This window comes from Charadrius vociferus, unplaced genomic scaffold (assembly GCF_000708025.1).
Source record: "Charadrius vociferus isolate BGI_N301 unplaced genomic scaffold, ASM70802v2 scaffold999, whole genome shotgun sequence".
Taxonomy (NCBI): Eukaryota; Metazoa; Chordata; class Aves; order Charadriiformes; family Charadriidae; genus Charadrius; species Charadrius vociferus.
The window spans coordinates 158,876-183,960 of NW_009658627.1; the positions used below are offsets into that span (position 1 = coordinate 158,876).

The 25,085-nt window shown below is 38.3% G+C and overlaps 2 protein-coding genes across 2 annotated transcripts in view; one reads left to right on the forward strand and one right to left on the reverse strand.

Moving 5' to 3' along the window:
* Positions 1–17,100, forward strand: part of UPB1 (ureidopropionase, beta) — a 40,978-nt gene extending 23,878 nt beyond the window's left edge. Inside the window, exons 2-11 of the mRNA XM_009893223.1 lie at positions 7–97; positions 814–985; positions 2,529–2,616; positions 3,317–3,411; positions 4,406–4,567; positions 8,154–8,323; positions 11,748–11,829; positions 12,665–12,707; positions 13,833–13,987; positions 16,852–17,100. Coding sequence (XP_009891525.1) covers positions 7–97; positions 814–985; positions 2,529–2,616; positions 3,317–3,411; positions 4,406–4,567; positions 8,154–8,323; positions 11,748–11,829; positions 12,665–12,707; positions 13,833–13,987; positions 16,852–16,935 — 1,142 coding nt within the window. The 3' untranslated portion in view covers positions 16,936–17,100. The remainder of the gene's footprint in view (positions 1–6; positions 98–813; positions 986–2,528; positions 2,617–3,316; positions 3,412–4,405; positions 4,568–8,153; positions 8,324–11,747; positions 11,830–12,664; positions 12,708–13,832; positions 13,988–16,851) is intronic.
* A 3,185-nt stretch (positions 17,101–20,285) lies between these two features.
* The window catches only part of GUCD1 (guanylyl cyclase domain containing 1), a 5,517-nt gene continuing 717 nt past the window's right edge, over positions 20,286–25,085 (reverse strand). The window contains exons 2-5 of the mRNA XM_009893224.1: positions 24,026–24,191; positions 23,184–23,275; positions 21,296–21,537; positions 20,286–20,815 (exon numbers count right to left, since the gene is read on the reverse strand). Coding sequence (XP_009891526.1) covers positions 20,724–20,815; positions 21,296–21,537; positions 23,184–23,275; positions 24,026–24,191 — 592 coding nt within the window. The 3' untranslated portion in view covers positions 20,286–20,723. The remainder of the gene's footprint in view (positions 20,816–21,295; positions 21,538–23,183; positions 23,276–24,025; positions 24,192–25,085) is intronic.

Sequence of the window (25,085 nt, forward strand, 5' to 3'; positions counted from 1 at the left end):
CGGGAGGCCTGGAGTCGCTGGAGGCGTGCTTGGAGCAGCACATCCCGCCGGAGGATCTCGCTGAGGTGAAGCGGATCCTCTACGGGGGAGAGGCAAGGTGCGCTGCCGGGACGGGCTCGCCTCTCTCTCCCCGGCGCGGGGGGTGTTGTGTCCCGTCCCTTCTCCCTCCTCCCCCTGCGGGATGCCCAGCCCGGGAGCTGAGGGGGAAGGAGTCAGTTTGAGGGCGGGTGCGCACGACACGGGGCTGGGCTGAAAGGAAAAAGAAGGGTAGGTCCAGTGGTGCTTGTGGTACTGCGGTGAGGTTAGGCTGTGGTGAGATAACCGGGGTAGTTTGGAGGTAGTCCAAGTTTGGGAAGCGGTGCGGTAGAGAGGTGGTTTGAGAAGGTGGCTGAGTGGAATGAAAGATCTGAGGGGGATAGTTTTGAGGGGGGGCTGGGGAGGTCATGGCTTCGGGATGAGTGAGCTGCAGAAGTGGGCATCTATCATACGTTGGAAGGAAAGCATTTGTAATTTGGGGGTGGCAGATGAAAGTTTGTAGATATGTGCTCCTTGATTTCTGTAGCAAGGTGATAGTGTTTGGGAATCACAGAGGACGACACTGGGAGTTTGCTGCAATGGAGGAGAATAGTGAGATTTGCAAATGAGTTGGCTACTGTCTGACTGTTCCCTTGTCTGATAGTTGCATATGGGGCGTGGGAGCTTGGGTGTCTCTGAAGGGGTAGGCAGTGTTTGTGATCCTTTTGATCTGTTGCATGCAGAGCAGAAAAGGAGAACATCTCATCTTGAAATGTCTTTGTTTCCTGCTCAAAACAGAAAACTTAATTTGCCAGCTGCTGCTCTGTCAGCAGCTCAGGAAAGAGAATTTGAGCTACAGGGCTATGGATTTGAAGCTGCTCCAGAGCAATTGAGAAGGCCACGTATTGTTCGAGTAGGACTGGTACAAAATAAAATTCCACTTCCCACGGACACAGCCGTGGCAGTTCAGGTACACAAACTGGGATCTGGGCCGTTTTTGTATAACTCCTCTACTACTGGATTGAGAAATAACACACCTCAGTTGTTGACGTTAGAAACTCCCCCATGAAATCTCTGCTGATTGTCTGGCAATACGGGACCGATCACTATCTTAATACAGCATACTGTAAGAAATTCAAACGACACGTTTGGTTTTATTGTTTTTTCAGAAACATCTCTCATATTTACCTAGTGAATTGCCCAACCTGTTTGCAGTTTTTCCAAAACTAAATATTTAATCACTGATTTTGTGCATGAAAATCCTTTGCCTCTAAAATGAAACAGAAAATCATTTACCCCAAATCAAAAGAGACGGCAACCCAAGGAAACCACAGGTGCAGTTCTTGTTCTAATTGAGAAATCTTCCATTATAGGAAAATCCATTAGAGTAAACACAGATTAATAAAGCTGTGTTCACTATTCTTTGTACAGCAGTAAACTAAATCTTATTACAGGGTGACCATCATATCCTAACATCTTGGACACAAAAGCATTGAGGTGACATATATAGAAATAGCCTCCTAAAAGTAGCTTTAAAAAAGTGAAAGAAAATATTACATTTATAAAATCTCTTGGGGTAGTAGTTATGTACAGTGACAGGACAGAACATTTCTGAGGTAATTTTTTTTTTAAAGATTACCTGTCACAGATGCAAGTAATTAATTCAGTATATGGATCAAGTTTGTGGATTCTTTGAAGCATGTCTTAAAAAGACTACCAGTTATATTAATGATTTTATCTTATAAATAACTAGTTAACTATTTCTGTAAATCAATGTACACTTGTGGAGTTCATAGGTCACTGTTGACTTGACTTGTCTTTTTTTTTTATTGCCACCTGAAAGTATCAATGCGAAGTGCTATGCTTATGCTTATCTTTAAGTAGAATAGTCAAGAAAAAATTACTTTGAAATGGTGGTTTTTTGGCTAATTAATAAATGCTTTGGTATTTTTTCTTGGTAATACTCTACTTAGCTCTTTGGACAGAGGGATTTAGAAAATAGTTTGGAGTTGTCAACTTCTACAGAGTGTCCAAGATCCACATGTATGAGCAGGATTCAGAGATAACCAAGGAAATGGACTGTCCTTGCCTCATATTTTAAGATTCTGAGTACTTGACTTTGAATTCACGTTTGTTTAACACTGTTCTGTAGGTTGTTTACGATGAGCAGCAAAATTATAATTTTTGCTGATTCTGTGAAGGTTTTTGGCTATTTGCAAATCAGTCAGCAACGAGTTGCCATGTATTTAAATGTTGTAACTACAGAGTTAGAATTCCATTGGATTGCTTTCTCTATTACTAGCGTCTAAATGCTTTTAAAAATCTGTATCTAACTCTTTATATTATCAATGATCAGGAATGATAACTTCTTGAGTTATTCCCACTGAAAGCAATGGGACTAAGTATAGAACAAGATGAATTTAATGTGAACAAGCTTGTAAAACCAGGCTCTTAATATACAAGTGAGTTAGAATATACAGCTTTTTTTATAGTGTGATGCTTCTCGCAATCAGGTGGCTGCACTGCACAGACGAATTGAGGAGATTGTGGAAGTAGCTGCAATATGTGGGGTCAACATAGTTTGTTTCCAGGAGGCTTGGAGTGAGTATTTTCTGTAATTCCTTCTAGGTTATCAGAGGTCAAGTTCCTTCTATTTTAACAAGTATCCTGTACTAGAAGTATGTCTTGTAAGTAAACAGCAGAGATCTTCCAAGATACAACAGCTGACTTTACTAATTTGCTTTCTAAAGGAAAAAAAACAGAGTCATAGTTATCAGAACTGTATGGAAGATGTATGTGAAGTCTGTTATATTGAAGACTGGTGTATGCCACAACAGTGATATTTGTAGGTGTGTGCCTTCTTCATGATCCTTCCCTTATTTTTTTCCTTCTAAAACTTTGGGTTTTTTCTAGACAGATATGAAAATTTAAAAAAAAAATCTAATTTTAATTAAAATGGAGTCTTTGAGGCTTAATAGAGATGAAAACCAAAATGAAGGCCAGAGTTGTGAAAACAGGTTATTCACAGAAAGCGTACACTAGTGACTGGGGTGTATTTTGTATTTTTACCTCTGGTAAGACTTCACTAAGTGCATTCTGTCCGTTCTACTTTGCTCTGCGTGGGTCCAAAACTCCTTGCCCTTGCTAAAAATAGTTTTAAATAGCTTTTGCCTTTAAACAAGGAAAACAGTTGAATCATTCTTAACTGTTTAATTTTATATCTGTATTCATACAAACAGCGCGTATTTCTTGAGTGACATGAACATTTTTGTAAATTTTGTCTTGCACTGGTGTTTTCTAGCCATGCCCTTTGCTTTTTGTACAAGAGAGAAGCTTCCTTGGACTGAATTTGCTGAGTCAGCAGAGGATGGGCCAACAACAAAATTTTGTCAAGAGGTAAAAAAACAATCAAGCAAAAAAACCCCACATCCAGCCCCAGCCCATAACTGTCAGTGATGAGCATAGATTTCTTCTTTATATACTGGTCTTGTACCACTGAGAAAACTGAATTAATCAAAAATGAATTTTTACCTTACTTGACAGATATTATGATAGCGAGTAAAGTAAAGTGGACAACAACAATTGTGCTTGATAATTATTTTTTAAACTATTTTGTATTTGTTGCCTTTCACCATGGAAGGCATATGAAACTGCCCATTTAACTATTCCCGAATTTCACAAGGGAGGAACTATTCTTCATACAAATATTTTTAAACAACAAAAGACTGTTTTGATGTAGAATTTGCCCAGATATGCACTGACCTATTAAGCTTTTGTAGACAGCATATGTTTAGTTTGATCTAGGGCAGGTGTGTGTTGCTTCTCACTATGGAATTAATGACACTATGGAAGTTTGGGGAAATAAAGTGATGTGATTTGAAGGAAAGGACAATATGCTAGTAAGCTGGCAGTCAGAAGTTGCTGTATTTCTTACTCACACCTATGTTATTTAATATTTATAGTTAACATGTAATGCTATTTTTACTTTTTTTTCAATAACTATTCTTAGCTAGCCATGGTGTCTTTTGTTCTGGTGTACTACTCATGTGGTATACCAGAATGAAAGATTGGGATAAGATCTCCTCTTATACCTGTGAATAGATAGAGGTCATCTTTGTAGTTTGACCATTGCTGTTAGGATGCTTTTTTTCCCCGTTGGTACCTTGCATTTCTGGTTTCCTTCAGGTGGAAAGCTCTCTGTGATGTATCCATCCTTGATGAAGAAACTGTGGCAATGTATGCATGCCAGTGTGGGTTAAGCATTAGCCCTTGATAACAGGCAAAGTAGTGTATTAGATGAAAACTTTTTTTAATCCTTCTTTATTAACAAAAAATGAAAATAATTACTGCAGGCTTGTGTATAATAAAAGAATTGTGTTCATTTGTGTAGCTGGCAAAGAAATACAATATGGTTGTGGTATCTCCAATCCTGGAGCGAGATGAAATACATGGGGGAACTCTGTGGAATGCTGCAGTGGTCATTTCTAATTCTGGAGCAGTCCTTGGCAAAAGTAGGAAAAATCACATTCCAAGGGTGGGAGATTTCAATGAGGTAAGATGCAGTATTGTGATTATCAAGCTAGTCTTACTTTGCAGCTCTTGTTCTTGTCAACGTGTGTTGTATCAGAGTCATGTTGGGAGGAAATGTAAGGTATTTTTAGAAAACATGGTTCATTAAGTGTCAAATCATTTTTTTCTCAGATGTTTTCAGGCTGTCCTCTGGAATCAGCTTCAGAAACTGAACTGGTAGTGAAGGCAGTGTCAGAACAAAACTGGTAGATCTGAAATGTGTTTATCCATCCATAGAATTGTCACAAGCAGAAAGATCAGGATTAAAAATTAACCAAAGTCTAAAAATACATTGTCTTGCCTAACTAAATCTCTCCTTGTCAGCTAAAGTGGATAATTAAGAGGCATTTCTTCTAAGCACTGGGGGATATATACCTGCAGTTGGTTTTGTTCCCTGTCCGAATGCTTCAGTAACTAAACTGAAGCTTCAGAATCCAAACTGCTTTTTTATTAATTTAAAAAGTTTTTTTGTGTCTTGAACCTTTGTGTTCAGAGACCCTCTGTAAGTTTTGACCTGGGCTCCCAGACCTGATCAGACTGGTTTGTGTTTCTTCAGAGGCAGCTGTTAGTAGGTTTCTACACAGTGCATTTCTGGCACAGGCCTGTTAGTCATCAGTGTTGACTTCTATCTTTAACAATTATTTTGCTATTTAATGTTATTGTATCAGATCTGTCTTTTAGCTAGCAAAACAGTAACTAACAAACCCACATAAAATACAAGCACTAATAAAAATGAATTCTGGTTACTTTCCACATTCTTGATTTGTTCCTTGTGTAGTCAAACGAAAAATAAATTCTTGTTGCTTGTGCTAAAATATGATGTCTTCCAGTTTTCCAGACAGCGTTTTGTGGATCAGCAGCAGGTTCATAGAAACTTGTTTCCAGCTATGAAACTATAATGAAAGGCATCTGAAAAAGGGAAATACTTTTACTTTTCCATGTGAAGTATAAATAGAGTTTCATTGAGAGTTTTGCATAATTCCTAAAAGGAGTTCTTATAATCCTAATGCGAGAATTACCACAAAACAATCTATTTATTTCTTGCAGGTATACTATAATGATTGACATTTCCTGTTTTATCTACCTTGTTATAGAATCGAGTAGTGTTTACCCAAAACAGTGCTGTCTTTTTAGCTGGTTTTGTTAGCAAAGCATTAAGTCCATTCTTCTGAGCTGAGCAATTCTGATAGAGGAACTTTAGAAACCACCAAGGCAAGGATTATGCTTATCTCTGTTACTTTAATGTTGTTTTCCTTATCAACAAAGTTAACCCCCAAGGAAGGGTTGAATTTGAAATTATTTTTGTGGATTGTCTCTGTAGAGCAGATAGAGAAAGGAGCCTTGTTAAAACCATCCTTGTTGAATCAGTGAGAACTAAATGGAAAAGGACTGGTCTGTAACCTATTCAGCCTTGTGTGGGAGGGCATGTAAATAAACAAATCAATCCTCCTTGAGACATCACAGTTTGTTGCTGTGGAGATGATTGTGACCTCTGGTGAGGCATAAAGAACTAAGAACTGATGAATTCCCTGAAGCAACAGCATTTTTGTTTTTCTTCTCCCATTGTAATAAAAGAAAGTGGAGAATAGAAGAAAAAATGGAAATATACTCAATCAGCAGAATTGTTTTGAAAAAGGATTGTGTGAGTGCCCACCACATGACGTACTTTCTACAGGCATGAAAGGGGATAAAATCAATGCCCAAGGGACTGTGCAAATTCATGAGACCTGATAAGAAACATGAGATGTCACATTTAGTGGGCATACTGAACCTCTAGTCCTTCTTGGTTTCAGAAGAAGATCCCCCTGTATCTATCATGCCATTCTCCTACACTGCGATGAGGCGCTAGTTTGTTCCCTGGCTGTAACTGTGCGTGCTTCAGGCCTGATGTGGTTCTGCATCTTTTAAGACCAATGGCAGTGGTTGTTACAATGGACGGATAGTTTCAATAAAAAGGGAATTGTTTTATAACACACCCGTCTTAAATGAGAAGAGGCACGCCCTGTTGGGTCAGGCTGGTGGATTATGTACATTGCTTTTCTGTCTCTGAGATCATTACAAAAAGGTAGTGTTAGGAGTAAGTCTGGCCACTCTGCAACTTTTGTACTCGCTTGGTATCCACAGTTGTCCTATTAGGGATGTTGGGTGGCATGTTCCTCTCTAGTTGATTTCTTATCTGCAGTTCTTTTATCAACGACTTTGTGTAGTCCCTTCTGAACTTGGTGATAATACCTGCTTTCACAAAGAAGCAATTTCAGAAGTGCACTGCCTGCTACATGAAAAAAGTTATTTTAGTTGAAAACAAGTACAAGAGTGTAATTTCAGTCAATACCTACTATTGCTGCTGCTTTGGGATTTCTGTATGTCATTCATCTTATACACTACCTTTGTGATTTTGTAAATCTCATTTGTAATATTGCCCTCAGCCTTCTGTCTGCAGATTGAAGAGCCTTTTTAGTTGCTGCTCACAAGGGAGCTGCCCCATCCCCTTCAGCATTTCAGTTGCCTTTGCTTATTCCATCTCTTGTATATCATTACTGAGATGCAGACACTAGAATTCCCCTGAGTACTCAAGCCATGGGCACACAGAATTCTTATAAAGCAGAAAAACAATGTTTTCTGTGACATTTCAGTACCCTTCCTGTTGATGTCCTGAGATTTGCTTGGGTTTTTGACTACCACTGAGCACTAAACAGGCAGCTGTCAGTGACTCCACACATACCCTTGTCTTGTATCTGGGAAGAACCATTTCTGTACACTTCATTCAGAATATCTCCTTGTATGTTTATCTCTCTTGATAGCTGTTAACAATGCCCTGTCCTTCTCTTCACTATTGCCCTTTACAGGAACCAATGCATTTCTAATTGTTTAGAAATGTTTGATAGGATAAGGCGAAAGCTTACAGCATATGGTAAATGGGATCTTTCAAGCCAACAGTTGGCTCCAGTTTCTTTAAGGAGTGTTCTCTAGATTTATCCTGTGATTTTCCTGGTGGTAGTTTCAATCCTTCTGTTTGTTTAGAGCAACAGGCATACAGAAAATTTAAATAACCAGTCTTAGCTACGTACTGATACTTGCTTATAACATTCATAAAATTACTGCATGTCATTACATAACAGGTGAATGTAAAGGAATTTGTTGTCCTTTCAACAGAGTTCATCATCTCTTTAATCAGAATCAAAGGATCGTGATGACTTAGGAAAATTTTCTTATGTGATGAAAGTACTAAGAGAGGTCCCTAAAGTTTGTCAATTTCTGAAACTCTTTTAAGCTTCCATAGAAGTTTCTAGCATTAATAGAAGTCTTTGTGTCAAAGTCAGACAGTGCTTAAAAGTAGTATGAGTGATGGGAAACAGAAAGGGGCTTGAATTTGATCTCAGCAGCCTAGGAGCTGCTTTTTGCTATATACTTATTACAGTGCAGCTATGTACTAAATGAAAGGTGTTGTCTTTGCTCATGGTCTAATGACTTGAAGCTGGTAATCAGAAACTGCGGAGTGTCAAAGCAATGTTGGAGATATTTCTTTTTGCTTTTTTAAGAAGTCTGCATTTGTGGTTTTTTGTTTCTAGTCTACTTACTATATGGAAGGAAATACAGGACACCCAGTGTTTCAGACACAGTTTGGAACAATTGCGGTGAATATCTGCTATGGGCGCCATCACCCTTTGAACTGGCTAATGTTTAGTATGAATGGAGCAGAGATCATCTTCAACCCTTCAGCCACTATTGGAACACTCAGGTAAAACACAAGCTGATTTAGGCAATTGCATGCATTCTGGGCCACCTGAACATCTGAACCAGTTGGGGCTCAGGGGTGCCTTGCAGAGGTGTTGGAACCTCAGGTATCACCTCCTTGTTTTGCCTTCACGAAGGAATCTGCATTCTTCTCCATCCGGAGTTTTGGGCTACCAGTCTGTTCATAATCACTAATTCTAGTCCAGAACTTTAGTTCTACGTCTGCAGGTCTTCTGTCTCAGAGACGGAGTTAACCAGCATCCATCTGGTGTTTTGAAAACTAATGAGAGTTTATTTAGATTATCTATGTAATATTTTTGCTTTATGATAAGCAGTAGTAATTTACATTCAGGCTTAGCTTGCCAGCCCGCATCGTCCACCTAGGAGCCAGTTAAGTATGGTATCAAATTGCAGTGTCAGAGCCAAGCTGAGAAATCCTTTTCTCAGAAACATTGTTTTGTTTTTTTTTTTTAACTGTTGGCAGTTTTGTGATTATAAGGCCTCTTGAACCAGACTGAACCAGTGTAAACTATTTCCCTTGAGATTAATCTTCTGCAGATTGACATTAATTGTACTCTACTGACTTGATTTCCTAAAAGAAAAAAGAAAAACAGCTCAGTGAGCTAAGAAAATACATTTCTTACCTAGCCCATAATGATTAATTTGTGGATTAGATCTTGAATAGTCTTTGCCTATACATTATCAGCCTCAGTCACGTTTCAATATAATAACCTTTGAATGTGTCATGCTTCCAAAGCATTGTCTGACACAGGCTGTGTATTGCTTGGGATGCTATAATGTGATGCAAAATAACTGCGTTTCTTTGGGGCCAGTGGGGGGTCTTTCTTTAGGTAGAAATCTTGTAGAAATGGTTTCAGTTGTTCTTTATACCACTCTTCTTGACAAAATCGCCGTGCCTTCCTTTCATTCTCATATTCTGTTCTTTGCTGTACTACTCAATACTTCCAAATTAGACTATTTGTAAATTGAGGTGTGGGATTCCAGAATGTGTCTACACATCAGCTTAACACATGATAAAACTGTGCGCTTTTTTTTTTCTTTCTTCTTTTCCTGGTAACAATAGGCTCTGAAAAGTAATTTATTATTGTATAATGTTTACATAAATATGACTGAGGAATTGATGGTAGTTTATGTTTAATTATAAATATTAATATTTTTAACTCTTTTCAGCATAAGTGGTTAGCTTTGTACGGGGCAGGGGGAGGGAAGTCTGGCTTTGCAGGGTTCTTTGGAACAAAACCATTTCCTTTTTGAGTTAAAATACCATATTTTGGGCTAGCTGAACTGTCTGATTTCCAGCTCAAAAGGTAAATTATAGGAAGGTAACAGGAGCATATTTCAGCGATACTAATATTGTAATAGAAGTCTAATATCCAGTAGCAAGCAAAAAGAGAAGACATACCGATCTCTTGTAATACTAAAAATTCTTTCTCATTTCTCTTCTCTGTCCCTTCAGCTGGGGTTGTGTGTGTAGACTAATTGCAGAATACTTTCATTTTTATTTCTTTAAACCTAGAGGAAGAGATTTTTCCAGTGTCAGTTTTGTAAACCTTAATGTATGAAATTTTCAGGCAGTATAAACTTGCTAATTGGGTATACAACATGACAGAAGAGTTAGAAACGTAATAGGAGTATCTTTTTCAGCATTTTCCATATCTTCAGGATTCATCCAATTCCCTCCCTTTATCTGTTTAATCTAAATTCAGAGTTTTTCTGTCTCTGTAATAAGGTAATAAGGTTCAAGAATATTTCTTTTGTTTTTGTTGCTGACCAGCTAGAAAATTCTGAGGACATTGAACATTCATAACAGAGTAGAAGTGGTGAAAAACAGATTAGAGGCCTAAAATTTTCATACTTGCAGCCAGTTCAGATGCAGAGAACCATGAATTTACAAACCTGGAGAGTAGAACTGTAGATGCAGGATTTTGTCATTCAAACTGCCTTTAATAGTTTTTGGTATAAAAGATAATTTAGATTGAGTAATGTTGGAAACTGTCCTTTGAAAAAGAGCTGAATGAATACACAATGCTTTTGGGGCATTTATGTCACTACTAGAATAATATTTGTGATGTTTGTCCATTTAGAGCCCATTAACAGGAGAGCAAACAGAAATTACCCTGTTGTCATCCAGCACTTCATTGGTACTCTGGGTGCTTCAGGCTCTCCTAATTATTGGCTTTCACTTGATTGTTTTTAAGCATATAATTTTTATTGCAGGAAGAGGACTCTTGAGGCCCAAGTAAAAACTGTCTCTGGGGTTGTTTCTTGGCTATAGCCTCTTTTACCCTGTCTCTCTTCTGTGAAATCGTAATTTGCTGGAGCTTTTCAATAAAATCCCTTTTTCTTAGAAGAGCTGCCTGCCAGACTCAAAGCAATTGGGAAAAGAGGCAATAAATCAAGTCCTTTCAATCAGTCCAGTGACCATCGCTTAAGATTCTTGAGTCTGACTGGGAGATTAATGAGTCAGATGCTTGCAGCCTTGTCTGGTACTCAGAATCTGGCAGGTACATGTTGTCACAGGAGTGAACAAATTGTATCACCTTTATTTTGGAGCTCTGAGTACTTCCAGGCCTCATATGAACTAGTCTGATCCTTGTATATCAAACTGTCTAATAAAAAGATGACTATTTCAGTTTGAAACATCAGTCAGAATTGAATTCTCCTTTGGAAAAGAGGTCGAGGCTTGTAAAAGAGAAGGAACTTTTTAATCTCTCAGTTCTTGGGTTTATGTAAATTTAGTGACTGGTTTAGTAGAGAATTACGGAGAAATTATTAGGATACTTTTGTTAAACATGCTTTCTTTTTCATCAACCCATCATGGGAAAATGACTTAATGGAAAGTCCTATGAAAACTGTGGTTGAACTAACAGAAGTAGGGAATTTTGGTGGAAATGGATTTTTTTCTTTTCCTTTCATTTTTGTATTGTTCCCATAATGATTTTTTTTTTCATTCACTGCTGCAAAAGCCTCTCCTCCTGGACCATTTGGGGAAAGAGGAGCAACTTGTACGAATTTCTTACAGCTTTGCTGCAGAATGATGTTTGGTATATTGAGAATTAACAGAATGTGAAAGCACATGGGTAGATCCTTTGCGTAATTTGGAGAGTAAAACATTTTACACTTTAATTCCTTTGGAAATCTTGAGATGTGTTAATTTATTTTTTTTTCATGACGAAGCCATATTTACCAGGTTGTCAGATCGAATTGTTTATACCTATATTTGAGCAGAAAATAATTATAGTGCTTGGCTCTATCTGTGGGGAGATTTTGAGTGTAAGAGCAAGATCAGTCTTGGCACCTAACTTAGGCTTCTTTGACAGAAAATGTACAGTGTGAGACAGTCATAATCTAAATTTAGCTCTGAAATAGACGTGTAGTGAATACCTGCCCTCTTTTGTGTATTCCAGCGAGTCGCTGTGGCCAATTGAAGCAAGAAATGCTGCCATAGCTAATCACTGCTTTACATGTCCCATCAACAGGGTAGGAACGGTATGTATCTTTACTTTGTTATTTCATTTCATTGTTTAGGTATTGTAGCATGAGTTAATTCAAGGTAATGAACTGAATAGCACTTGAGTGCGTAGATTCCTCTACTGTGTAACTACTGTATTAGTGTTTATAATATGATTTGAAGATGAGCAGGGATAAAGAGATTGAGAGCTGCCTTGTTGCTGGCAGCCTATTTTTTGGTTGCAGCTGCTTCCTGTTCTTGAATTGCTCCCTTTGCAATAGCTACCCGCCCTTTTGCTAATTCTCCTAGTTTCTATCGTAAAATCAGTATTCTTTTAGCCAAAATGACTGAAAATAAAATATATCCTCAAGTCAGTTGTACGCAACTGTTGCTGTTGTACAGATACTACAATGAAATTCTATAATGAAAATTAATATTGCACAAAATAGGTAATTCTTGCTTTCAAATTAGTCTTCATACCCTACATATGCGTTCTTTATAAGGTTCTCTGCAAAAATCCAGACTTGTTGTTGCCATTATGTGAATACATTTGCCTTCATTTGTGATCCACAAAGATGTGTTTGGTTAAATGTCTCCTCTTTTGCCTCTTCTTTAGACTTGTGAAACTGATACAAGATACATTCCCCAAAGTTTATGAACAACAGGCAGTGATACAAAAAGATCTTGTTTTCTAGTCTATCCATCATAGAAACTAGGCCCCTTTGATGACTCCCTTTAGACAGGGCTGATAGTATGCCAGGAAAATTCTTAATAGATTTATATAAACTTCCATACAAAATATGGTAGACTAGCAAGGATTTCTTGAATGAAACGGAATTATACTGCCACCTATGGATTCCTCTTATTTCACAGGAGTACTACAAAAATGCCTTTACTTCCGGAGATGGTGGAAAAGGTATGTTCAGAAATCACATTCAGTGGTTGCTAGTAATTGGTAACTAGAAAGTCTGAAGAAACGATAGCTCTGCTGCAAGTGTCTATCCCATGACAGCTATGGTAGCTAGCGACTGCCCTACTTAAGCCTGCTGTTTTGTAAGCTGGAGAAAACAGCATTTCCTATTAAGGTGGTAGTACCCACAGTATGGGGTCACCAGAAGTTCATACCTAAGGTTTCTGTATGCTTTCAGAGGACTAAGATTTTTGGAGTCAATGCAGTGCTATAGGACTGGAAGACAGAAATCCCACAAACTAGCCTGTGTTGTCAGTGCATGCATGATATTTTATTTGTAGTTTTAAGAGTATTAACAGTAATAGCCCTAGCCTGAATCCCCGGCCAAGTCATTTTGCCCTGTTTCACAGATTTGCTGGAAGTTAAAGAGAATGCTCAAAGAAGAGCATAAGATTTGCTTGTATGTACTTCAGTTGCATGTTGAAACACTATAATTTGTCTTGTGATAACCATGATGGCTTCTGGCTTAATCTGGAGTGCGCCTGAGCCTTTTTTTTTTAGCTAGTTTTGGAGTTAAGTGTTTCTAGCAGCTGCATCAAAAAGGTCAGCTTAGTAGCACAACAGATGCAGCTGATTTTTGGCACAACTCAGAGTTGTGCAATACGAAGTAAGATTTATTTTTTTTTTTCTGTGCCTCAAATCCCAGTGTTTTCACTTCTGACTCTGTATTGAAAATGGATTGGGTGCATCTCTGTTAGCTGGTTTGGAAATGTATGATTTGACAATTAGAATTAATTTAAATGCTAAATAAAAAACAATGAAAGCAAAGCCTTTACTTTAGTTCAGAGACTTAATAATGGGAAAGCATAATAATATGTTATTTAAAAAGCAATGCAGTGAGTTTTCCTGTTAATTCGATATATGTGAAGGCTGCAGCATGCATGAAAGCAACTACTGGCCAAAACTACAGTTACCTTAGCATTGTGCTGTGACTCTTCAGGATGATATCTTGCTTAAAGCACAGTGAGCGAGCAACCACAAGAAACTGAGCCAGCTTTTATGGGACACTGCGTGTTAAGTTGTATACTTATTTGCAGTTGGCATTACATGCTTTTTAAACATTTCTTTAAGCACACCATGACTTGGGCCATTTTTATGGCTCAAGTTACGTAGCTGCACCAGATGGCAGTAGGACCCCAGGACTCTCTCGCACTCAGGATGGACTTTTGGTGGTAGAGATGGATCTAAATCTTTGCAGGCAAGTCAGTGACAAATGGAATTTTAAGGTAAGGCTGCTTATAAAGAAACAAACTTATATAGGATATCGGAACAAACAAACTTCCATAATGATCATATAATCTTACAATAGTTAAAAGGCAGTCTTTTTTTTTTTTTTTTTAAACAGTCCAAAGCATAAATTGTTGAACTAATTTAACAGGATGTTGTGGAGGCCAAAGGCATAAATGGACTCACAAAAGGAATAGCCAAATTCAGGGAAACTAGGCCAATAGCTTTTAAATTTAAAACTTAGCCTTTGGTCCTTAAGTGCAGATTGCCAGGAGCTCTGAGAACTGCTAGGGGAAGTGTGTGTGGTTTCCTCATGCAAGGTATGTAGGCGTTTGCCACTGAACTGAGATGGGCCTTGGATCTGACCTAATATGGTAGTTCTTTATATTCTTATAGGCCTTACTTGTCAGTTTTGGTGAAATTTAGTGAAAACTCAAGAACACAAGAATCTTTAAGCTTCTGAGAACTTTCTGTGTGCAAACTTCTTGCAGTGATAACTCTCTGAATTTGTGGACGTGTTGAAGCCACAGAGAGGGAACTGTGTATATTATCTCGGAAGCATTCTAACCCACTTTTAAATTAATCTAAATCAGATTAAGACGACTGCAAGCCTCTCCACGTGGCTTTAGCAAACTTACTACTATTTTTTTGCATTCTAAGGTAAAGCAAATTTGGATCATCTGTCCTGAGGGTATAATTTGGATTTAATTTGTCCAGCAGCAGTGTTGGTTTAAGAAATCGCCACCTCAGCACTGCAGTTTGCTAACCCTTCAGTTGTGCCAGTACAAGCTATGTGGGGTGCTGTATTGTGTACAGGTTTAGTGGAGTGACCAGATTTTTTCTATTTTGAGGGTTTTTTTAAACAAATGAACCACACTCTAGTTTCTTCTTTTAATCTGATCAAGTTTACAGCAGGCCCCACAGATATTCTGTTGGAACAACATAGAAGGCAAGCAAAAGTAGAAAAAAGAGATGGCAGCTTCCTTAAATAGGCTTTGTTGATGAAGAAAACATCTTGCTTACTTCTGTGGAAACAGGTCTTTCGTTCTAGTCTTCATTACCGGTAGAGACTAGAATTTTTTCCTATCCACTGTTAAGATCAGCATGATTTCAATCCCAAAAAATTAGACCAGAACTCCTGGCTAGCAGTCATCACTGTACATGGAGGTTCTTCAGTGACAAACTAGTATTTAAAATAAGTAAACATTTTCAAGGAGTGTCAGTTTTTGCACATAACGTTACTGAGAGCAGACATTTATTTTATAGAGCTGGTTTATTTGGAACCACCTTGTGCATTACAATATAGTGCAATATATAATGTGTTTTGATTTAAATTTGATGTAAAAATACAGTTGTTCTATGGATTTGAAATGCTGAATAAACTTTCTTAGTTAAAACATAGTAATTTCTTAGCTACAGCTGAATTTTTTGGTAATGCTGCCAATTCATACATAGGGACTAAAGACAAAAAGTCATTTCAGGTCGTTTTCTGGACAGAATTGCACTTGTTATTTTACAGATGTGTGTGGTAGGTATATGGTTATTGACATGGGGGAATTAAATTGTAAGTTGTACTGAGAGATTCCGATTTTTTTTTAAGTCAGGCGGGCATTTAATTTTGTTTTGCCACTGAAATCTGAGGCCCTTATTGCAGAGATTTAGTGTGTTAGGAAGCACGTGGAGCATTGCTTATAACAGCTTAGTAGGGTTATCTGAACAAAAGCAATTGTATTGATTAGGAAAAACAGTAAAAGCAAAACACAGGCTTTAGCTGTTTTGTATGGAATTGCTTATTTTTTATTGTCTTCAAGTCTTGTGCTTTCAGCACCTTAGTTTTATGTTGGTGGTGTGGATTGCTATTGTTGGTCTTTTGGCACATAAGGCACAGCTGTGGCTTTTGTTTATATGACATGGGATATCTATTTCCTTTTCCTCTCATTTGTGGCCAAGACAGGTAGTTTTTGATATGAGGGGAATGAGGAACTATGAAGTCATCGTTTATCCACTACAGAAAACCCTTGATAGCAAGTAGGAACCTATTTAACCTGCTCTGGAATCTGCAATTTGCATTCAATGATGCCTGAAAGGGACATTAAGTAGAAAATCTTTGCTAAACTTACAGCAGCATCATAGTTAAACAAATTGTCCTCGTTACACTCTGGTAAGAAGTAGTTCCCTGCTCTCAGAGCCAATGTTGTAGGCTGGACACTTCAGAAGAGGATAGTTCTCTACGTAAAATGCTGTATCTCAGCCTCCTAGCCTACTGTATCACCCAAAGCAGTGATAGTATTTCGTATCATTAATAGATAAGGTAAGAGCAAACCAAATGCCGTCAGTGGCACTTGTGCAAACTTATTGCTGGCAGCAGCGTTCATCAGTTATCAAGGACACAATGTGAAGATATAATTACAGATACACTCCTTTGCCTTCATTTACATAACTTACTTAAATGAGAATATTGTTGATGCATAAGAAAGTGAGTCCACCTTTCACATTCAACTTTCAGCTATCCAGGATAACCAAAATAGCCTCAAGTAATTAGTCAGCAGACATGACTGTCAGTGAAGGAGAGCTGCAAAGCAGGAAGGTGTTAATTTTAAAGTTTTACTTTTTAGAGTGGAAATGCACGTCTCTTTTTTGGGGGGGTAGAAGTACAGTTCTAGGCAACATAATACGAGTTCTTTTATGAAAGTCTATCAAATTTGTCCTAAGGCACTGGAGGTCTTGCATTTTGAGTGAGTTATGATTTTACTTTTTCGGGCAATTAAATAATATGTCATCATAAAAGGTGGATATAAGTATTTTCTACTCAAGTACTTTCGTAGCTCACTAAAAGAACTGAAGCTTTGATTTTCTTTTCCAGATGACTGGTAGATATGAAATGTATGCAGAGAAGCTCACTGAAGCAGTCCAGCCTTATTTTATACCCAATATAATCAAAGAGTAAGAGAGAGCATCTCATTACAATCAAACGTTACGTAACAAATTAAAAGGTACTGTTAGATGATTGCTTTACTGTGGATCACAAGTTGTTATTTTAATGTTGTCGTTTTGATTTCCTGGAGCCAACTTTTAAATAATAGGATTCAAAACTGTGTTAAGTAAAGTAATTGAAAAATGGCTTCTTGGTTGTGGGGGTTTTTTTGGTCATTTACACTAATGAGTCCAAACTTTTGTTCCTTACTAGAACTATATCCAGTTGGAATACATTGATATAAAATGATGATTAAACTTACTCAGTATTGTGTATTGAGATATAGTTTGATGGAGATGATGAGTTCAGACGACATAAAAGTTGTTATATAAGCTTTGCATTGTGTGTCTATTTACTTCTGCTTTCCAGTTTTTACCCTCTACCCAAACGCATAATTTAGGGAGAAAGGAGACACGAATTGTTTTCATCTTTTTTTTTTTTTAAATTCTGTACTATTTGAGGCTGTTCTGTTAGAGCTAAGTAATGTCCTAGATGTCCTACTTGGTTGAAGATCTGTGGGTACTGTAAAGCAAGACCACTGTTCTTTACTATTTCCCTTTACACTGTGTATTACAACCACAGTTGGACCAATGTCTTTGATGGGCTCCTTCAAGGTGCAAAAGTAATGCTGCAGACAGATGCTTTTAGTATCTTCAGAAGCTCAGTGCTGTGTTGTGAGGCAAAACTAGAAACACTAGCTAAAGCATAGGCAAGCCTGATGCAGTTGCATACTTTTCATTGTGAACAGAAAGGCACAGAGATGCAATTAGGGATCAGGATGGTAACAAAACCTACTTCCCTGGAGCTGCACTCCAGTACGATGCTCAGTGGTTGCAGAGTACATAAAACAGCTGTAGAACATGCATAATAACACTACATTTGCTATTCACAGCTACTGGTGTATATTGAAATTTTGTTTTGTATGATTCAGGTGATGTAGTAGGTGTTCAGGAAGTGCAGAATGAATATAATTTACAGCCTATTAACTAAGAATTTATAGCTGAAATAAATAGTTGAACTCTTAAATCTTCTTTTCCAAATTAAAATTTCAGCTGTGCCATTTCTAGTTAAAGATATAACACTTACATACTACAAGTATGTAACACCAATATACAACACTATATAACAACTCTACATTCCAGCATTTTTCATAAGCTAGTTAATAAATGCACTTGCGACATTATTTTACAGGGTTACCTGTGACTTTAAACCTTTATTGAGAATGGCTTAATTACAAATAAAAATATATTTATGTATAAAATCCCTGCATGTAAAATACCCCTTCCTTTGCTATTGACACCATGAAGGAAACAAAGTGACAAAACATTTTCAGAATGAGTATTTTGATAGACAACCTTGTAATGGGAAACACAGTTTCAGAAAATGCAGATGTTGTGGATGCTTGCACAGTGAGCTTCTTTTTAATCTGAAATTGTGTCATATAAATACTCAGTCTTTTCACTTGGCTTTTGGTTCCTTGTGTTTTTCATCTCATAGCTATCTTCCATTTGGCGGCTATAAGAGATCCTGATGCCACCGGTGGAGCTCTCTTTTTGTGTCTGTATTAGTTGAAGTATTTTAACCCTGGGTACCAAACATTTAACAGTCAATATTGTTATACCTATCTGTGCACTTGAGAACACTTAAGCATGCCCTTTCGTTCATGTTTTATGTATAAGCTCACAATTTGCATTTGGATAACTGAACCAGTATGATGCTAAATGTCAATTACAAGCCTTTTGCAAGAATTGTTTTTATTTACCTAACCAAGCCTGCTCTAAAATTAACCCTGTGGCAGTTTAATGGTATTGAATGACCTACCTACCTGAAAATGCATGTGTTAAGGTACTCTATCAACCTGTAATTTACATACCTGTTAATTAGTAACATAGCTAATACAATCTCTCTGAATCAAACATCATTAATTTGGACTTGGACATAAAAATTCCCAGATCAGTAGCGTTCTGGTGACTTACTCTGGAGGAGTGGGAAGGTGTTTTCTGTAATAGGTTTTGTACCTTTTTTCTGGGATTCTGGTGGCACTAATGTACTGGTTCTACTGCTGACAAATCACATCCTAATTTTTACTCATTTTGTAAGTGTAAGTGCCAGAATGGATTCCAGCCTCACCAATGATAAGCAAAATTTGATACACTGAAAATTTCTTGTCACAGACTTTTTGTTTGGAACTTTTTAAAGGCTACTGCTTTTTAAATGTCTGTTACTATTTTTAGCCTTTGTACAAAGGAGCACTCTTGATTCTACTAAGCATACTTATTGAACGCTTTCCAGATACTTTTCAGTAAGTCAACAACTGATAAAATATTTTCTCTTAGAAAAATTTGTCACCATGCTGAAAGTAGATTCCTATTTATTATTTCCACCACTAAATAATAATGTCCTCTTACTGTTATTCCATGCAGTTCCAGAACTTGAACAGTTATTTTCCTAAAACCATGCCAAAGGTGTAGGATTTCTGTCTTAAATGCAAAATAAAATTTTGCGAGCTTTACATTAGTATTGATTTTTCTACCCACTTCAACATAGGCAGGACTGGAGATCAAGACTTGTAGGAAATTCTGATGGATGAGTCTGATTCTTTCACTTTACAGTGCTCCTCAGCAAACTAAATAGACCCATGAAAGGATTATGAATGGGCTGCTAACAATTTCTCTTGATAATGTCTGAATACGCTAACTCCAACGTAATCCAAATACAGCTGTATTATAAGAGCTGGAAAATCTGAGTTCCTTGTAGCAAAAAGACGTTTGTATTCCATCTTTTCTTAAAAGGTCACTGAACTAACACCAATAGCAAAATTTGGCTCAAATTATGATTCAGCATTTTTAGTTACAATCAAGTATATGCTGTCAGATATTTACAATTTATAGACAAAATGTATACTATTAGTGTGGATGACAGTGTTCTGTATTTGCTTAATAAGTTTATATTTAGAATGGATTCCAGAAACTGGCACATGTGGGTGGAATAATGTTCAGAGGTTTTTCCAAAGAGCAATAAAGAGTTCCAGGTACGAGCAAAACTTCACTTAAACTTTTGGGGCAGTACAGATCTTGGAGCAGTCATTCTAGAGATTTAGCCGAAAGAGATTGAGTTTGTAGTACAAGGGAACAATACCAAGAACCACGATTCAAAATTAAATTATAAATGGTTAATCTGTGTAAGGTGAATTTGGTACATGGGAAGTTTCCTTAAGTAAATGTGTTTCATTCCTACAGTGCAGACAATACTGATGAGCCAGCAAGGCATTTTTTATTATTTAAAAGTGGTTTAAGTTAATATTATTTTCCTTATGTAATACAAGAGAGAGAGAAACAGGTATTTTCTATCTTTTTTTTTTTTCCTGGTTTTGTTTACCTAAACCTATGCATGTATTACCAAGTGTTAAAGTTCATAAATTTGGTGGGTTTTTTCTCATGTGTTTAATTTGAAAATAAGCTCAAAGTGAACAGGCTATGGGCCTGTATTTTAAAACTGCTGTCAAATGTGCAATGTTGAAAAAGAGGGGGGAAAAAACCCAACAAAAAACTGAGACATACATCGCAAAATCAGATACATCATCAGGAAAAAAAAGGTAAAGACAGCACTGCAATATAGTCCTGTCAATGTCTATAAAGCCTCCCTTGTTTAAGATCCCACTGCAATTCAGGAGGAAGGTCTCTGCAGGGGGAGTCCTGAGACAAGCAGCCCGCTGCCATGCAGGCTGCACAGGAAGGGCGCAGAAGTATCAGGTGTGGATGTCAGCTGTCTGTGTAGATGAACAGAATATCTTCATCAGTGCCATAACTTGTCCTGGCTTCCTCAAAGTTACTGATGCTGGTGCAGCATGTTCCTGTTAAGGAGGAACAAAATGTTACTAAAAAGTCAGAAGAATTTGCCTGCGAAAGACTCTTATACTGAGTCTTGCAGGCTCTACAAAGAAAAGTAACTAGTATACAGACCAGACCTGTCAACTTAGGTTACAGCTTTACTCAGATCTTTCCACCTCAAAGACAGTGCTCGCTGAAGTAGTGCTGTAAATAGGTACTAAATTGGCCATCCTGTTACATTCTGAACGACAGTTCAGCATCCCTCACTAACCCATCTGAACGCCAAACAAGTTTGCTACAATGTGTATCTTAAGGTTTTAAGTAAATCACAGCACAAAATGCAGCACTAATTTAATTAATGTGGCAAAACCCTTCTGACAGATTGGTTAGTGACGCTTGAAATATACGCATGCTATTAGGGGAAGACCAGCTGTGGCTCTGTCTAACAGACACGTTAGTAATGTGGTGGCTGAGAATCCACCCAAAAGGAACAGGCTACTCACGGTCAGCATAGGCAGGGTTGTTGTAGTAAATACTCCCTGAGGCTTTGTTGTAGCCACATAACACAATGAAATGGCCCTGGTAGTCAGGATTCCTGCAGAAGCACTTCTGTCCAATAGGGAGGAAGCAGCAGTATTTGACAGGACTTGAGCAAAGATCACACAGTAGCAGAACTGCATTCACTAGGACAATGGCTACGTGACCTTGGGACAGGTGGTTTTGGATGTCTTGAACAGTTACTGTGCTGCAGAAAAAAAAATCAGATATGCTTACTAACAAGTTTAGGAAAGAGATTGGTATACAATTAAGTGTGTGATGATGGACAGTACTTATGATGTGCAGTTTGCATGGTTATTTTTACATCAGGTACAGTTTTCTTGCTGTTAAACCCTGCAGAATTTGCTGCAGACAAAGCCTGACAAAACCTGTGCCATTCAAGGCCTTTTGATCTCATGGCTGCTACTGAAGTGCAGAGCAACAGCTCTGGATTCTGCAGCAATATAAATGTAATCTCAGAATGTATCAGAAGTCCCAGACAAGAGTATTAAAGGAGTTGGCAACTCATTCAGTAACTTGAGAATTCTGTTGTGGGAAAATTGTAAGTAAAGTGTTCTCTCCTGCCCTTAGAAAAGCTTATCTCTGAAGCACTGAATCTTTATCGACTTAGTGGTTAAAGATACTGTATAATCACTAACCAACTTAAGACATGCCTAAATTTGCCTCTGTCACACAGGAATGTTTCTCCCAGTTGCAATTTTGGACTACCTGATGCTCTTAAGGCTTTATTTCTATAGTACCTCCTACAGAGAATGAGTATTAACCAAACATAACCTATAATCTCATCTCTTAAAAGCTGTCCTTCCCTGAGGCAGGTGGTGTATTCCATATGCATTAGAAACTCATCCCTTGGATACATTCCAGATGTCCAGGCTGTGTGTACTACCTAACTTGTGCTTTATAATCTTTTCCGGTGTCACTCCTATTTGATGCGCCAGCCTCAGTACTGCACAGGTAGACACGCTCTCTGTCCTTGCCTTGATCAAGGCCACGATCTTCAGATTGCTAAAGCAAAACGGACTGACTGTCCCGTCTGTCCTGTTACAGCTCTAGTTAAACAGATAGTACCATACAAACTCTGTACGTTAAAAAGGACACTTAACGTTTTTGCCAAATGAAAGTTGCATTGCAACATTCAAATGCTGTTGTGGCTGCCCTGTACCCGCTCTTTTCTTACTCCTGATCATTTACCCCACTTCGACTACAGAGATCCAAATCCAACTTCACTATAAAAAGGGATGTAACTGGAGTTGAACATGGACATTCGGTTATTTCCCATGTAGAATATCAATGCTGGTTGTGAAACAATTCTGCAGTTTTTCCCCTTCCCCTGGGCTTGCAGCTCTTTCATAGCAGTTCCTTATTTCATCCTCCCCTTGGCAAAAGCTCGCGTTCTAGCTTTTTCTTTGTGCATCTGTGTAGGAACAGAGAGCTATAATGTTTGCATAGCTCTGGGAACAATGGGTTGTGTGCCCACATAGCACTCTTCCTTAATTCCAACAATGGCCAATTAGAGTGCTGTAGGCACTCCCTCCTGGGTAATTTTAATGGATAATCAAATTCAAAACATAAACAGTAGTCAACTCCTGTCAGCATTTTCAAATCACTTATTCTGTGTCGTGACTGTTTTTCCTCAAACTTCATTATTAACCCTTGATATCCACTTTTTTTTTTTTTTTTTTTGAGACAGATATGGTAGAAAGTCTCTGTAATTCACAAAAAAGGCTCAGGACTTGATTTTGGTCTCTCTTAACAGTTTAGCTTGGTGACTCCAAGAAAAGCATGGGGCCCACAGAATCTCCAAAGAGAAAGGGAAGAAAACAATAAGCTTACCACTTCTCCACCAGCACCTTGCAGGCTTTGGCTTGTGCAAAGAGCTGATTCACGCGATTCTCTTCTGTGTCAAAGTGCTTCCTGTAAAACGACTGTGGAGACAATAGACATTATGAACTGGAATGATGTTTACCTTAGGTAATCCACCAGTTACAATCCCTGCCAGCAAGGGCCTGCATAGATTGGAGATCTGGCTATGGACAAGAGATCTCTCCCTCGGTTCATTAGTAACATGATGAGGATTCCTACTCTAAATTACAAGTTTAAATTCACTCCTGGTCAGTTATTGCTGTAATTTCCATCCAGTGGTTATTCAACTGCCTACATGAAAGAAGCCTGTCTGGTTTGTACTGGGCAGGAGCTTGCATTAGAAAAGCCATCACCAGTACAGGCCCTTACTGGCCCCCTTGGCAATCCTGAAGAGGCCAAGCTCTCAATGGACATGGAGGCTGAGTTCCCCTCTCACCTCTAGAGGTGGTTCTTCCAGGTCAGGGCTAAGGCACGCTGGTGGGGAAAGTGTGGAAGCTAGCACTGTTCCTGCCCGGGCTGTAACTGTTCTGTAGATATAGAGGGCTTCAGTCTCCAAGACTGTCAAATAGGCTGGAACCTTTCACAAGCACTATGTGATAACTTTTTAAACAATTCATATTATGGAATCAAAGGTGTCAAATATTTGGGATCGTATCTAGTTCTTTGGAACTGATTTGTGCCAGTTTTGGCAATATGCAAACCTTGTTTACAGGAACTGTGGTTAACTGTCAGTAACACAGCAGTGCTTTTATAGCATGACACACAGGGCTTTTAAAACTGCCTGCTGTCTCCCAGTAGATAATACTACTAACCTGATTTTTGTAGCCCTTGTCCACTCCAAGCGTCTGGGTGCAAAATTTATGCTTAACACCGAAGTGCCGCATTAGGTAGGCCAGGTCAATAGTCCAGATACTCTTTGTTAACTGGAGTTCCTGGATGGCTTTCTGAAATTCATCGTTGTCCAAATGATTCAGGTACCTATGGTATTAGGAGAGGCAGGGGAAGGGAAGCACAGATCTTAGGAGAAGCAAAAAGTGTGCTTTAGCCCAAGCCTCCACATCACAGGACGTAAAAACTGAAACAATGGGCTTGGCTAAGAAATAACAAAAAAAAACCCAACCCCCAAAGGAGCCACAAATAGAAGGGAAGGGAAGGGAGTAGGGAGTATTTAACTGGATTTATTGCTGACTTTTTTAAATTGGAAATGTACGGGTATCTTGACTGTTTTATAGTGCTAGAAGTGTACAGGTGCTGTACAACAGGCAAGCTATACTGAGCAAGGATAGAACTCTGTCCTGAAGGGCTTACAGTCTAAAAGTACAAGCATATTAGACCAAACACAGAAAGAAGTGTTAAAGACTAAAACTTGCTTTATGCAATAGATGGATTTCAAAAGAAGGAACTGTGAAGGAAGTCACTCAATATTCAAAGGAAGCTTCTCTTAGGCACTGATGGCACAAAAGGCAACAAAGGGGAGATGAAGTCAGGAGGAAGCTTGGGACAGGTTGCAAAGGGGTGGGGAAAGGCAGTTACAGAGAGTTCTGGAAGTTAGAAAACAAATGGAAGTAAATGGAAAAAAAAAAAAGGACTGGAATTGAGGATGCAGGGCAAACAAGGTCAGATCAGCAGGGTGAGAAGATTAATCTTGGAAGCTGAGTTTTGGGCAGACTGGAGTGGCAAAGAGGTAAAGGGAATAAAGAGGCAGAGGTTACAGTAGTCAAGATGGGAAATTACCAGCACACGGACTAACGTCTTGGCAGAAGGGATGGAGAGAAATGAAAATCTTCTGCTTCATATCTACTAAGTGGACATCTAAATAGGTATTTCTCCTGCACCTAAGCTCATGTTCCTCTGTGGAAGGAAAGAGGAGTT